This window comes from Oryctolagus cuniculus, chromosome 16, assembly GCF_051225735.1.
Source record: "Oryctolagus cuniculus isolate XC-2025 breed Fujian yellow rabbit chromosome 16, ASM5122573v1, whole genome shotgun sequence".
NCBI lineage: Eukaryota > Metazoa > Chordata > Mammalia > Lagomorpha > Leporidae > Oryctolagus > Oryctolagus cuniculus.
Genome location: NC_142882.1, coordinates 90055869 through 90068143, shown reverse-complemented (window position 1 = coordinate 90068143; position 12275 = coordinate 90055869). Strand labels below are relative to the sequence as shown.

General features: G+C 63.0%; 1 protein-coding gene across 1 annotated transcript in view; it reads left to right on the top strand.

Moving 5' to 3' along the window:
* The first annotated feature begins 684 nt into the window (after nt 1-684).
* Nucleotides 685-12275, top strand: part of PKD1L1 (polycystin 1 like 1, transient receptor potential channel interacting) — a 99078-nt gene continuing 87487 nt past the window's right edge. Inside the window, exons 1-7 of the mRNA XM_089315630.1 lie at nt 685-732; nt 1100-1334; nt 3995-4201; nt 8030-8149; nt 8569-8737; nt 9093-9332; nt 10703-10835. Of these exons, the coding sequence (XP_089171756.1) occupies nt 685-732; nt 1100-1334; nt 3995-4201; nt 8030-8149; nt 8569-8737; nt 9093-9332; nt 10703-10835 (1152 nt within the window). The remainder of the gene's footprint in view (nt 733-1099; nt 1335-3994; nt 4202-8029; nt 8150-8568; nt 8738-9092; nt 9333-10702; nt 10836-12275) is intronic.

The following is a 12275-nucleotide window of genomic DNA, read 5'->3' as shown; positions in this document are numbered from 1 at the left end:
GAACAGACCCAGCCGGCCCCCGGGGGCCCTTAGCCACAGAGAACAGCGAGCGCCGGGGCCGGGCCAGGCCGGGCTGAGGCCCCTCAGCTGCTCCTGCTCTCTCCTTCCAGGGAACCTCCCGGGGAGTGGCACCCTGCAACTGGACAGTGGCCACGTCCTGCCGTATCCTCGGAGGGCAGTGCTCTGCAGGGGACGCGGCCGAAGGGCTGGAGGGGCTGCCGCGCCCTGGGACCGAGGCGGCTGGATCCGCGAGCGCACCGCCGGGGCCGCCTTTCCCTTTGCCCACGTCTCCCAGGTGAGCGGAGGGTGAGCCAGGGGCCGGTTCTCGAGCCTCCTCATCGCTGCTGTCAGCGGAGCTGCCGCCGAGCCAGCACACAGGTCCCCACGCCATGGATGGCGTCACTGTCCCCTCAGTGCCACACGGCCCCGGCGCTTGGCTGCCTTCATTTTCAGATTGTTCTGACTGTGACCTGGGGGCCGCTGCAGGGGGAGGGCAGTTGCTCTTTGGGGTCTGTCAACCATCTCCCTGCCCGTGCAGGGGTCTTGGCGTGCAGGGTTTCACCCCCTTGTGCACTGTCGGCCTCCCTGCCTCACCAGGGAGCAGTCCCGGCGGCTGAGGGTCGAGGGGACCTGACTGTCCCCAGCTCCCAGTATGCTGGTGCCACGAGGAACTAAGGTAGAGACATGGGAGTGATGCCCCCGCCCCAGGGTGTTCTTACAAAAGCGCGGGAGGTGAGTGTGGGAGACACAGTCTGTGCATACACTCGGTGATGAGACGGAGTGTCTGCTCCTCACTGTGGCTGCAGTTGGGGTGCCCGGGGGGCCTGCTGTCCCCTCCCCAGGGTTTCTGACTCTGGGGGTGGGCACAAGTGCTCAGTGCTGAACGGCTGCTGCCCGGGGCACCCCACTTTGAGAAGCCTCACCTCAGCTTCACCCTGGCTGGCCCCAGGTCAGGCTGCTGCCCCCACCTTCCTGGCGACGCAGTGGGTGATGCCCGCCTCTCTCCCACAGCTCTCTCTGCCTTCCGCCGGCTGCTTCCCACAGCCCTAGCCTCTCTGTGTCCTGGTCTGGACCCCGGATGCTCTGTGTTCTCACCCAGTGTCCTCCTGGGACTGTCCCCATGCGAGGCACGGATGGAGCCCTGGACCCTGGCCTCCACCACTTCCTGGAAACAGACGCCCAGGCCCCTCCAGTTCTGGGACTCCGCGTCCACACGGCGTCTGGAGCAGCCCTTTGCCTGCTGATGGCGTTCGGGGACAGTGCTGGCATTGAAACGAGCCTCTACAATGTGACCAAGGCTGCCACAGTGACCGCCTGCCACCAGGAGGGGAAAGGTAGGGCCGATGTCCTCCGGAGCCGCAAGGGAGTTGCTCAGGGACCTGAGAGGCAGTGCTTGGGACGCCGGGCACAGGCGAGCCCACTGCGTGCCCCTGGGCCGGTGGTGCTGGTGCAGGTGGCTGTGTCTGCCTGCGTCTCCTGCTGTAGCCAGTCTCCTCGTCAGCCCAGAGTCAGGGAGGGGAACTATCCCTGGGTCACCCAGCGTTTAGCCAATGTCAGGAAGCCTCTCCCTATGCACAAGGAACTTCGGGAAGCAGCCACTCTTGGAGGTCACGCGAGGTGCCCTTGAGCACATGCGTGTAATGTCGCTCACTCTTTCTCTTACACTGAAGTTCACGGTGCTGCATCTTCACCAAAGACCTCGCGGGGCTGGCCCAGGCCACGCAGCCAGTCACAGACCCCGCGAGATGATGGGGACGGCCGAGTGGGGAATCCGGACATGTGCCTGCTTAGCACACGGGATTTCTTCGCTTTGTAAAGCTTGTTCTTTAATGTTCTCGTGGTACCCGCCTGGCCCCTGGCCCGTCGCACACCCGCATCCTAGGAAGATGGGCGGTAAAGATTCTCGCCGCACTCCGCTGGGCGACAGCGGCCTGTGGTCTCACGTCTTTCGTGATGTAAGCGAGGGGAAATGCCGCTCTCCCTGCCCACGGGGTGCAGGCCACATCTTCAGGACGCGCCCGTGTCTGCCGAGAGAGCGTGCTCACACTCTGCACTTCTCGTTGGCGTCGCCGTTCATCTGGCGCCCCTGGGCGTGAGGTCTGGGACGAGGAAGGCAGGCAGAAAGTGTAGAAGTCGGAAAGGGAAGTCCAGGCCCGGGCTGGGGCACAGCCGGACACAGCCGCTCATCTGCCCGGTCATTCACGTGAGCGCAAGCTGGCCGAGGGCCTGGGAGCCCAGGGGCAGGTCTGCGGTAGAGACCGTGCTGGCTCAGGGGTGTGCCCGGCAGAGCAGGCATGGTGACTGGACCTGCCCAGCCGAGGGGAATGGCTCGGCCAGGGGCCAGGCTGCATTTTAAAGCTGGGAGCAGAATGGTCACTCGGGCAGCTTGAGATATTGTGCGTGAGGGTGGGTGTGGTCATCAGAGAATGGGGGCAGCTTTTCCCCTGGTGGGCCCTGCCGGGAATATGGCTGCATCCCAGGGCCCCTGCCAGGACTCCCTCCGCAGCCCAGTGGGGTCGTATCCGTCCTCTGCTGATGTGTGAAGAAGGCACCCTCAGCTCGGGCCCACACCCACCGTGCATTTAGCTCACAGTTCCGCTGGGAGACCCTCGGGTCCAGGCTGGTCCTGAGTGGCTAAGACGCCCCTTCCGGGACCGCGCAGTCACGTCTCTCTGCCCCCAGCATGGGAGACCGGGCTTCGCGGTGACTGCCGTCCCCAGGCTAGCAGGAGAGGGCAAACCCCAAGGCGCACACACCTTGCAAATCCATTGGCACAGACCAGCACTGATTCAGGAAGGTGTAGAAATACATCCGCCACTCAGTGACAGGAGCCAGTGTCACGTTGTGGCCGTGGCAGGAGGGTGTGAGAACAGGGCAAGGCATGGGCCACTTTCGTAACCCGCTGTAACTCTGCCTGTAGTCCCACAGGGCTGCTAATTCACATCCTGACCTTGCCCAGCTGTAGGTGACCAATGCTCTGCCTTGTCCTGTCAGGATCCCCAACTGTGCAGAAGTGGCTGCGTCACTCAGGGCCAAGAACCATCAATGAGAATTGAAGCCACACCCGGATCTTGGCGAGCGAGGGCTCTGAGTGGGGTGTGGGTCACACCCCTGTGAGCATAGGCTTTGAGTGGAGTGCAGGTCGCACCCCTGCGAGTGTGACTCTGAGTGTGGGTCACGCCCCTGTGAGCATAGGCTTTGAGTGGAGTGCGGGTCACACCCCTGCGAGCGTGACTCTGAGTGTGGGTCACCCCCCTGTGAGCATGGGCTCTGAGTGTGGGTCACACCCCTGCGAGCATGGGCTCTGAGTGTGGGTCACACCCCTGCGAGCGTGACTCTGAGTGTGGGTCACACCCCTGTGAGCATGGGCTCTGAGTGTGGGTCACACCCCTGCGAGCGTGACTCTGAGTGTGGGTCACACCCCTGCGAGCATGGGCTCTGAGTGGAGTGTGGGTTGTCACACACCTGTGAGCGTGGGCTCTGAGTGGAGTGTGGGTTGTCGCACACCTGTGAGCGTGGGCTCTGAGTGGAGTACGGGTCGTCGCACACCTGTGAGTGTGGGCTCTGAGTGTGGGTCACACCCCTGTGAGCATAGGCTTTGAGTGGAGTGCGGGTCGCACCCCTGCGAGCGTGGGCTCTGAGTGTGGGTCACACCCCTGCGAGCATGGGCTCTGCGTGGAGTGTGGGTCGTCGCACACCTGTGAGTGTGGGCTCTGCGTGGAGTGTGGGTCGTCGCACACCTGTGAGCGTGGGCTCTGCATGGAGTGTGGGTCGCACTCCTGCGAGGCAGCCCAGCTGCTGTGAAAGGAAAAGCAGTCCTTACGGTGCCCGTTCCTGGCCAGCCCAGTGCCACCATGCTGTCCCCCGTGCCGGCTGTCCCCCGTGCCTCTAACGGTTCACCCCCGACCCCGTGCCTCTAGCGGTTCACTCCCCATGCCAGCTGTCCCCCGTGCCAGCTGTCCCCCGTGCCGGCTGCCCCCCGTGCCTCTAACAGTTCTCCTCTCGTGCCTTCTCGCTTCTCTTTCAGAGGCTGTCCATTCGCTCAGGGCTCTTATTGACGATGGCGTCCGTGGAGGCCCCGTGGAGCTCGGGCCTTACTTTGTGGAAGTTGGCCGCGAGGCCGTGTCTGTGTTCATGAATTCCAGCAGCGTCCACGCAGGGGAGGCTCTGGCCTTTGCTGGCTCCCACGCGAACGGGAAGGGTAAGGACCACGTCTGGAGGCTGAGCCGGCCACCGTCACCTCTGAACTCGGCTCAAGTCGCAGCAGTCCCAGGTTCCACGTGTCACCCCCGTCTGTTCCCCTCGTTCAGGAAGCAGTTCTGGAAGAATCCCCGCTCTGGGGACGTGAAGATGACGTGGTACAGGGTCCTATGTAACCTATAAAGCCACTGACGAACTTACTTTCATTTTATTCTTAAAGGCAAGGGGAGAGATAGAGGAACCTCCCTCCTGCTGGTCCATACCCCAAATGCTGGCAGCAACTAGGGCTGGGCCAGGCCGAGGCCAGGAGCCAGGAGCCCAATCCTGGTCTTCACAGGGGTGGCGGGGACCCTTGAACCATCACCTCCTGCTTCCCAGGGTGTGCCTTAGCGGGAAGCTGGAATTGAGAGCAGAGCCAGGACTGGAACCGGGGTGGGGGGTGCAAGCAGGACCCCAGGGGAGGCACTGAGGTGCAGGACGGAGGAGAGACGGGACGTGAAGCTCCTGGAGAAGGGCTTGGCCAGGGGCTGGAGGTCCCAGGAGCTGGGGGTCATGTGTGATGTGGGTGTGGCCCCTGTGAGGAGGGCGTGGTCCCTGTGATGTGGGCATGGCCCCTGTGAGGAGGGCGTAGCCCCTGTGATGTGGGTGGGCCCCTGTAAAGTGGGCGTGGGCCCCTGTGATGTGGGTGGGCCCCTGTGATGTGGGCGTGGCCCCTGTGATGTGGGCGTGGGCCCCTGTGATGTGGGTGTGGGCCCCTGTGAGGAGGGCGTGGGCCCCTGTGAAGTGGGTGGGCCCCTGTGAAGTGGGTGTGGCCCCTGTGACATGGGTGAGGGCCCCTGTGAAGTGGGTGTGGGCCCCTGTGAAGTGGCCGTGGGCCCTGTGATGTGGGCGTGGGCCCCTGTGAAGTGGGCATGGGTCCTGTGAAGTGGGCGTGGGCCCCTGTGAGGAGGGCGTGGGCCCCTGTGATGTGGGTGGGCCCCTGTGAAGTGGGTGTGGCCCCTGTGACATGGGTGAGGGCCCCTGTGATGTGGGTGTGGGCCCCTGCGAGGAGGGCGTAGTCCCTGTGAAGTGGGCGTGGGCCCCTGTGACATGGGTGAGGGCCCCTGTGATGTGGGCGTGGGCCCCTGTGACATGGGTGAGGGCCCCTGTGATGTGGGCGTGGGCCCCTGTGATGTGGGTGGGCCCCTGTGATGTGGGTGGGCCCCTGTGAAGTGGGCGTGGGCCCTGTGAGGAGGGCGTGGCCCCTGTGAGGAGGGCGTGGGCCCCTGTGATGTGGGCATGGGCCCCTGTGACGTGGGTGAGGGTCCCTGTGACGTGGGCGTGGGCCCCTGTGACGTGGGCGTGACCCCTGTGACGTGGGCGTGGGCCCCTGTGATGTGGGCGTGGGTCCCTGTGAAGTGGCCGTGGGCCCTGTGATGTGGGCGTGGGCCCTGTGATGTGGGCGTGGGCCCCTGTGATGTGGGCGTGGGCCCCTGTGATGTGGGCGTGGGCCCTGTGATGTGGGTGTGGCCCCTGTGATGTGGGCGTGGGCCCTGTGAAGTGGGCGTGGGCCCCTGTGAAGTGGGTATGGGCCCCTGTGACGTGGGTGAGGGCCCTTGTGACGTGGGTAAGGGTCCCTGTGACGTGGGTGAGGGCCCCTGTGAGGAAGGTGTGGCCCCTGTGATGTGGGTGTGGCCCCTGTGAAGTGGGCGTGGCCCCTGTGAGGAGGCAGGGGGCAAGGCACTCGGGAGCGCCACCCAGAGCTGGGCCGAGGGCAGCGCTGAGGGCGAGCAGGGTCAGGCCGGGGCAGTGAGGGTCCTCCTGCGTCCCTCACGGTGGTCACACCTGAGAGCTCGGCCTCTGCTCCCTCTGTCAGTTCTCCACAGGGGACGTCCACAGCACAGCAGGGGGTGGGGGAGCCCCAAATGCGTCCTGCGGAGGGAGGAACCCCACCCCGTGCCGACAGAGCAGGAGCCAGCGTGCACCCCAGGGGGCGGGACTGTGTGTGGCTCTCGTAGGAGGCCGTGTAACCTGTTCCGTTCGGTCAGCCTAGCGAGGTGCTCCCCATCAAGAGTGACCAGAACCTGGAGGACCTCCTGACCCCTGTGACCCCTGAGCCACCAGCTGGTCCACGGGGACTTTTCCGCACTGCAGTTGCCTCCTCTGAGAGAGACAGCCCTGCAGGAGGAGAGTGGGGACTCCTGGGCTTTACTCCAGCCCAGCCCCGCCCCCAGGCTGCCATGCAGTGTCCATCTGTGAACTGTGCTGCTTTTCTTTCTTTCTTTTGAAATAAAAGAAGTAGTTTATATATTTGAAAGGTAGAGTCACAGAGAGGGGGAGACAGAGAGAGAGATCTTCATCCGCTTGTTCACTCCCCAAATGCCACTGCCTTCCCAGGCGCATTAGCAGGGAGCTGGGTCAGAAGTGGAGCAGCCGGGACTCGAACCCGTGCCCGTCTAGGGTGCCAGAGTCGCAGGTGGCGGCTGTACCCACTGGGCCGCAGCGCCGCCCCTGGGCTGGGCTGGGCTTCTTGATGGCCGGGTGTGGTCAGGTTGACTGCGGTCTCACTGGTGACATTGTGTCACTCTCACGCACAGGGGCTTCGTTTTGTGGGCCTCCCAGTGCTTTGGTAAAGGACACAGTGTCCACTGTGCTTTTTCTCTGTTGGAAGAAAGAGAAGCGCCATTCCGGGGGCCAGCAAGGGCAGGAAGTCCCCACCGCCTTCCTTAGCACCCCTCGTGGCACACGGCTTGCTCCCAATCCCCCCAGGCAGCACGGGGCATGGGTGCCTCCCGGTACACACCTGCACATACACCTGCACACACATGTATACACACATGTGAGCACACATGCAACATGTACATGCCATACATGATTTAATACATGTGTGTGTGTGTGTGTGTTGTATCTACTGAGCACATGGGGAATGTGGGGTATGTGGTGTCTGCCTCCTGGTACACACATGCACATACACCTGCATGCAAACACGCACACATATACACACATGTGAGCACACACACAGCATGTGCATGCCACACATGATGCAATGCATGTGTGGGGGGTGTCTGCCGTGTATGTGTGTGTACATGTGTGTGGTATGTACCGGACACATGGGAAACATGGGGTATGTGCTGTCTGTTGTATGCGTGTGTGTGTGTGTGTGGTATCTATTGGACACATGGGGTATGTGCTGTCTGTCACTTGCATGTGTGTGTGTGGTATCTATTGGACACGTGGGGAAGGTGGGGTATGTGGTGTCTGTTACATGCATGTGTGTGTATATGTGTGTGTGTGGTATCTATTGGGCACATGGGGAAGGTGGGGTATGTGCTGTCTGTTGTATGCGTGTGTGTGTGTGGTATCTATTGGACACGTGGGGAAGGTGGGGTATGTTACATGCGTGTGTGTGTGGTATCTACCTGGCACATGGGGCACATGGGGAAGGTGGGGTATGTGCTGTCTGTCACATGCGTGTATGTCTGTCTGTACAACTCGGGCCCCATTTGAGAGGGCTGAGCTGCTGAGGCTCATTGTTGGCCCCACTGAGAACAGCCGACACTGGGACCCCTCGGCGTGTGTGCTGGAGGGAGAACAGGCCATCCAGCCTCGCATCACGGATCCCAAGGAGCTGGTGCGTTGCTGCTCTGTGGGGAGCTCTCTGGAGGGAGCATTCTCCTGGGAGGGATTCTGGCTCCACGTTTCCCAGCTCTGTCCCATTCCAGACTCAGGCCTCAGATTTCGAATTGACTGCAGTCCCAAGAGGGAAGGAGGAGAAGTGGGAAATGCTGACCACGCGCCGCACGAGAGTGAACTCGTCGGAAGGCAACTTTGTCTTTTCCCCTTGTTCCAGGCGTGGTTGTGATGCACCGTTTCCCGTCCGTGTCCTCGTATACCGTGTCCTTCGCTTCCCGAACGCAGGCGGGGCTCGGCCCGGCGTGGCGCAGCGTGGCTGTTTGCTACAGGATGCAGCGTAGGTTCTGCTCCAGCTCCAGGACTGACAGACTCTCCCCATGCAGACCGCACAGCTCCGCCCCGGCCCCCCGGCCCTGAGCTGGTCCTTTGCTTCTGGGCGGGGGGCTTCTGGAAAGTGCAGGCTCCAGGCTCCTGCCCCAGGCGCGTGAGGTCAGAGGTCAGCTGCCTCCGGCTCCCGCACACTCCTGCTCGCTCCAGCACTGTCCCCAGAGGAGCCATGCAGCCGGCCACCTGGGTCCTGAGCCGTGAGGTCAGCGGCGTGGCTCCGCAGTCCTGCCGAGCGCTAACACCCCCAGGCTCACGCCCCTCGCCACAAGCCCTGGACCACCGAGTGGAGAAGCCGAGCCGAGAGCTGAGTCTCTGGGCAGTCCCAGTCCTGCCACGCTGACGCGTCCACACTCTGTCTCTCTCTCACAGCCTTGTCCGTCTACACGAACGGAACTGTGTTTGCCGCAGACGCGGACATCGCCTTTGAGGCTGTTACCACGGAAACCATCCCCCTGGAGTTCGTGTGGTATTTTGGCAACGACCCGCCGGTGCAGACAACTTCCAGAAGCGTTAGGAGACGGCTCCGTGTACCCCGAGGGTGCGTAGCCCCAGGCGTGGTGGTGTCTGCGGCACGCCGGCCAGGGCAGTCATCCAGGCCGTGGGGGTCATGTTGCGATAGCGCTGGGTGCTCAGTGAGCAGGCGTAACTGTAAGGATTGGACTGAAGGAAGAGGGACTCGCTTCCCTCCGGTGTGGACGCATGTCAGGTGCAGGCTCTGCGGACAGTCCCCGGTTCCCAGGGCCCCACACAGCCCATGGCCCTGAGAGGTGAACTGGATCCCAAGGGGTGGTCACTGTGGCACCCACCTAGTCCTGTGTGGGGTGGGGTCCCTGGGTGCCAGTCGGCCTTTCTGCTCTGAGCTTGCCATCTGCCTCTCCTGACCGCCCCGGCAGGTACCAGGTGACGGTCAAAGCCTCCAGCATGGTCAGCAGCGTGGTCTCCAAGCCCCACCTCGTCAGGGTGCAGCAGAGAATTGTGGCCAACAGGCTGCTGTCCGCCGCCTCGGCTCTGGTCAACACCAGCGTGGCCTTTGAGTGCAGAATCAGCTTTGGCACGGACGTGGCCTACCACTGGGACTTTGGTGATGGCACGGTCAGCCTGGGGAGCCACCGCAGCAGCCACGTCTACAGCAGGTGGACCGTGCGGGGTGCTGACGGCTGCAGGGGTGGCTAGTGCTGGTGTCCCACGCTTCAGCCCTCGGGCTCCCACAGCCTCGGGAGCGACGATGTGCTGTGATGTCCCTGGGCCACAGGGGTTTTCAGCCCCGTTGTGATCTCATGGCCACGTTGTGTGGACGTGGTCTGTGGTTGCCGGAGGCTAGACACAGTGCATGACTTTACAAAAAAGGGGTGTGACTGCCTGTGTCCAAAATAAATGTGGCATTTCTGGACGAGGGCACGAGGCCCGTGGGAGGCCCCAGGCACAAACCACAGGACTGCAGCGCTCCAGGACGGGTGAGCATCCGGCCAGGGTGAGTCCAGGGCCCGAGTGCGTCCAGTGCCCACGGCCGTGCAGGTGCAGAGGACAGGGCCAGTCAGCCTCGGGTGGCGTGAGCTGCAGAGAGACCCAGCGCGTGCAGAGGTGCCCTGAAAACGAGGCCTGTGGCACCGTTCAGGCGTCCTCACGCACAGAGGCCCCACACCTAGCCAGGGACTCCTCATGCCCACCGCCGGCTACAGATGCAGGGCTTCTGGACTGGAGATAGAGCCTCCCGGGGTGGGGGGGATTGAGCAGTAGTGCCTGGGGGCTGAGCGCCAGGGCCTGGGTGTCCACGTCCTCCGTGGCTCTGAGGGGCCCTCTTGCCGTGTAGAAGGGAGCGGGCGTGCTCGGTGCCGTCTCCAGCACTTGCCTGGTGCTCCCTGAACAGCTGAGATGACCACGGAGCCTTCCTCCTCCCCGGGGGCCAGCTCCTCCTCCTCCCCTGTGGCCTCCCTGCTGCCACTCCTTGCACACTGCAGTTCTGACAAGACGGTTTCTGGTGCGGGAGTGTGAAGGCTTGAGTGCTGGCCCATTCTGCATCTGCCTCTCCTCTGTAAAGTACGACCCGTGGGTCAGCAGCTGCCTGGCTCACGCCTCCCAGTCCAACACGCCAGGCCTGGGACCCTCCACTCCCCAGGCTGGACACTGGCCCATGGTCCAGTTCTGTCCACCCAGTAGGGACCAGAGCAGGAAATGGGTGCCCCAGGTACAGGCAGGGTGCTGGTCACAGCCACAGGTCGTGGATGGGCCTGGGGTCAGCAGGGGCTGGGCTGTGCATGCCTGGAGCAGCGTTGCCCTCACCCTGTGCATGGACATGGGTCTGGGGCTTCACACCTGGCTGGGCGTGGCAGGCGGACCATGAATATGTCTGGGGTCAGCTTGTGCCCTTGGCCTCTTCTGCCCTCGCTGGTCAGGCTGCCTTGCCGTGGAACCCACCCTTCTGCAGGTGCAGGCCGGTTACGAAGGGTGGGTGAGGCCATGGTCAGCAGCGCCCGTCCTCACCTGGCTGCTCTCCGCCCTCCAGGGAGGGGGAGTTCACGGTGCAGGTTCTCGCCTTCAACGCCGTCAGCACCGCCACGCTGCAGAAGCGGCTCTTCATCGTGCGGGAGCCCTGCCAGCCGCCCCCCGTGAAGAACATGGGGCCCGGGAAGGTGCAGGTAGGGGGGCGGGGCGGGGTGGGGGGCGCTCGGGGCCTCCTGCCGCCTCGCCCAGAGCAGGCCGGGAGGTGGAAAGCGAGGGCTGTGTGCGTCCAGCTCGGCCCACTCTGAGGGCTGTTGGATTGTTGATCTTCAGAGAACCGTGGTGGTTTCCAGGGGAAAGGAAGCTCAGAAGAGATGGGGGCTGGCGCCGTGGCTCACTAGGCTAATCCTCCACCTTGCGGTGCCGGCACACCGGGTTCTAGTCCCCGTCGGGGCGCCAGATTCTGTCCCGGTTGCCCCTCTTCCAGGCCAGCTCTCTACTGTGGCCCGGGAGTGCAGTGGAGGATGGCCCAAGTGCTTGGGCCCTGCACCCCATGGGAGACCAGGAGAAGCACCTGGCTCCTGCCTTCGGATCAGCGCGGTGCACCAGCCGCAGTGGCCATTGGAGGGTGAACCAACGGCAAAGGAAGACCTTTCTCTCTGTCTCTCTCTCTCACTGTCCACTCTGCCTGTCAAAAAAAGAGAGATGGGATCTGTTGAGTGCTTCCTTCGAGTCGGGAAAGTGGAGCTGCTGCTCTCTTTCTTTCCCTGGAGGCCTCGAGTAGGGCGGGTTTCCCTGTCCAGCGTGCAGGTGCCCATGTGGCATGGGGAGCTCACGTCCAGGACTGACTGCGCATTGCCCTACGTGGCGTCCAAGCCCCAGAGGCCCCGCTGCTGGGCCCTCAGAGCCACGAGCCGGACACCCCAGAGGGGTGTGACAGGGTGCCTCTCACGGGCAAGACCCCTGCCCGCCCTCTGGGCCAGCCATGCCGACACCAGGGCTGCTCTGTGGGGCCGTGGCCAGGCCAGGGAGCCAGGGTCAGGAGTGGAAGAGGCCACAGCTGGCAGGGCACGGGTGCCAGTGGGGGCCCTGCTCAGTCTTGGCTCTGTGGTGAGGGCCGGGTTCTTTTATCTGCGAGACGTTTTTGGTTTCGTTTGTATTTTCTCAGCTGCAAAGTGAAGAGAGCAATACCAACAATTCTGATCCTTTTTTTTCCTTGATACTCTTTTTTACATTTTCTAAAAGTATCCAGAAGAAATAAGTGGAATGATCAGAAGGGAGCCACTGTCAGTCATCTGGTGGATTTATTTTCCGCGTTTGTCTGATCCTCATGTGTGTGTGTGTGTGTGTGCGCGCGCGTGCGCGGGCATGTGTGTATCTCAAGGTCAGTGATGAGCTGGTTAGTGTGAGCATTTTCTCCTGGCACGTAAGACCGTGTTTTCTGGCTGCACGATGCTGGGTCCCGCACAAATCCCCAGCACGAACAGCATCCACACTGCTGGGTGTGTTCCCATCTTCCGTCACGCTGAGCGACGTGGCGTCCCGGAGTGCTCCCCAAGAGCAGTCCCTAACCGTCACAGAGCCGAGGTCACCGCCGCCTCCCCAGGAGCTGGCCGAGCCCTCCTGGGTGCCGCCCC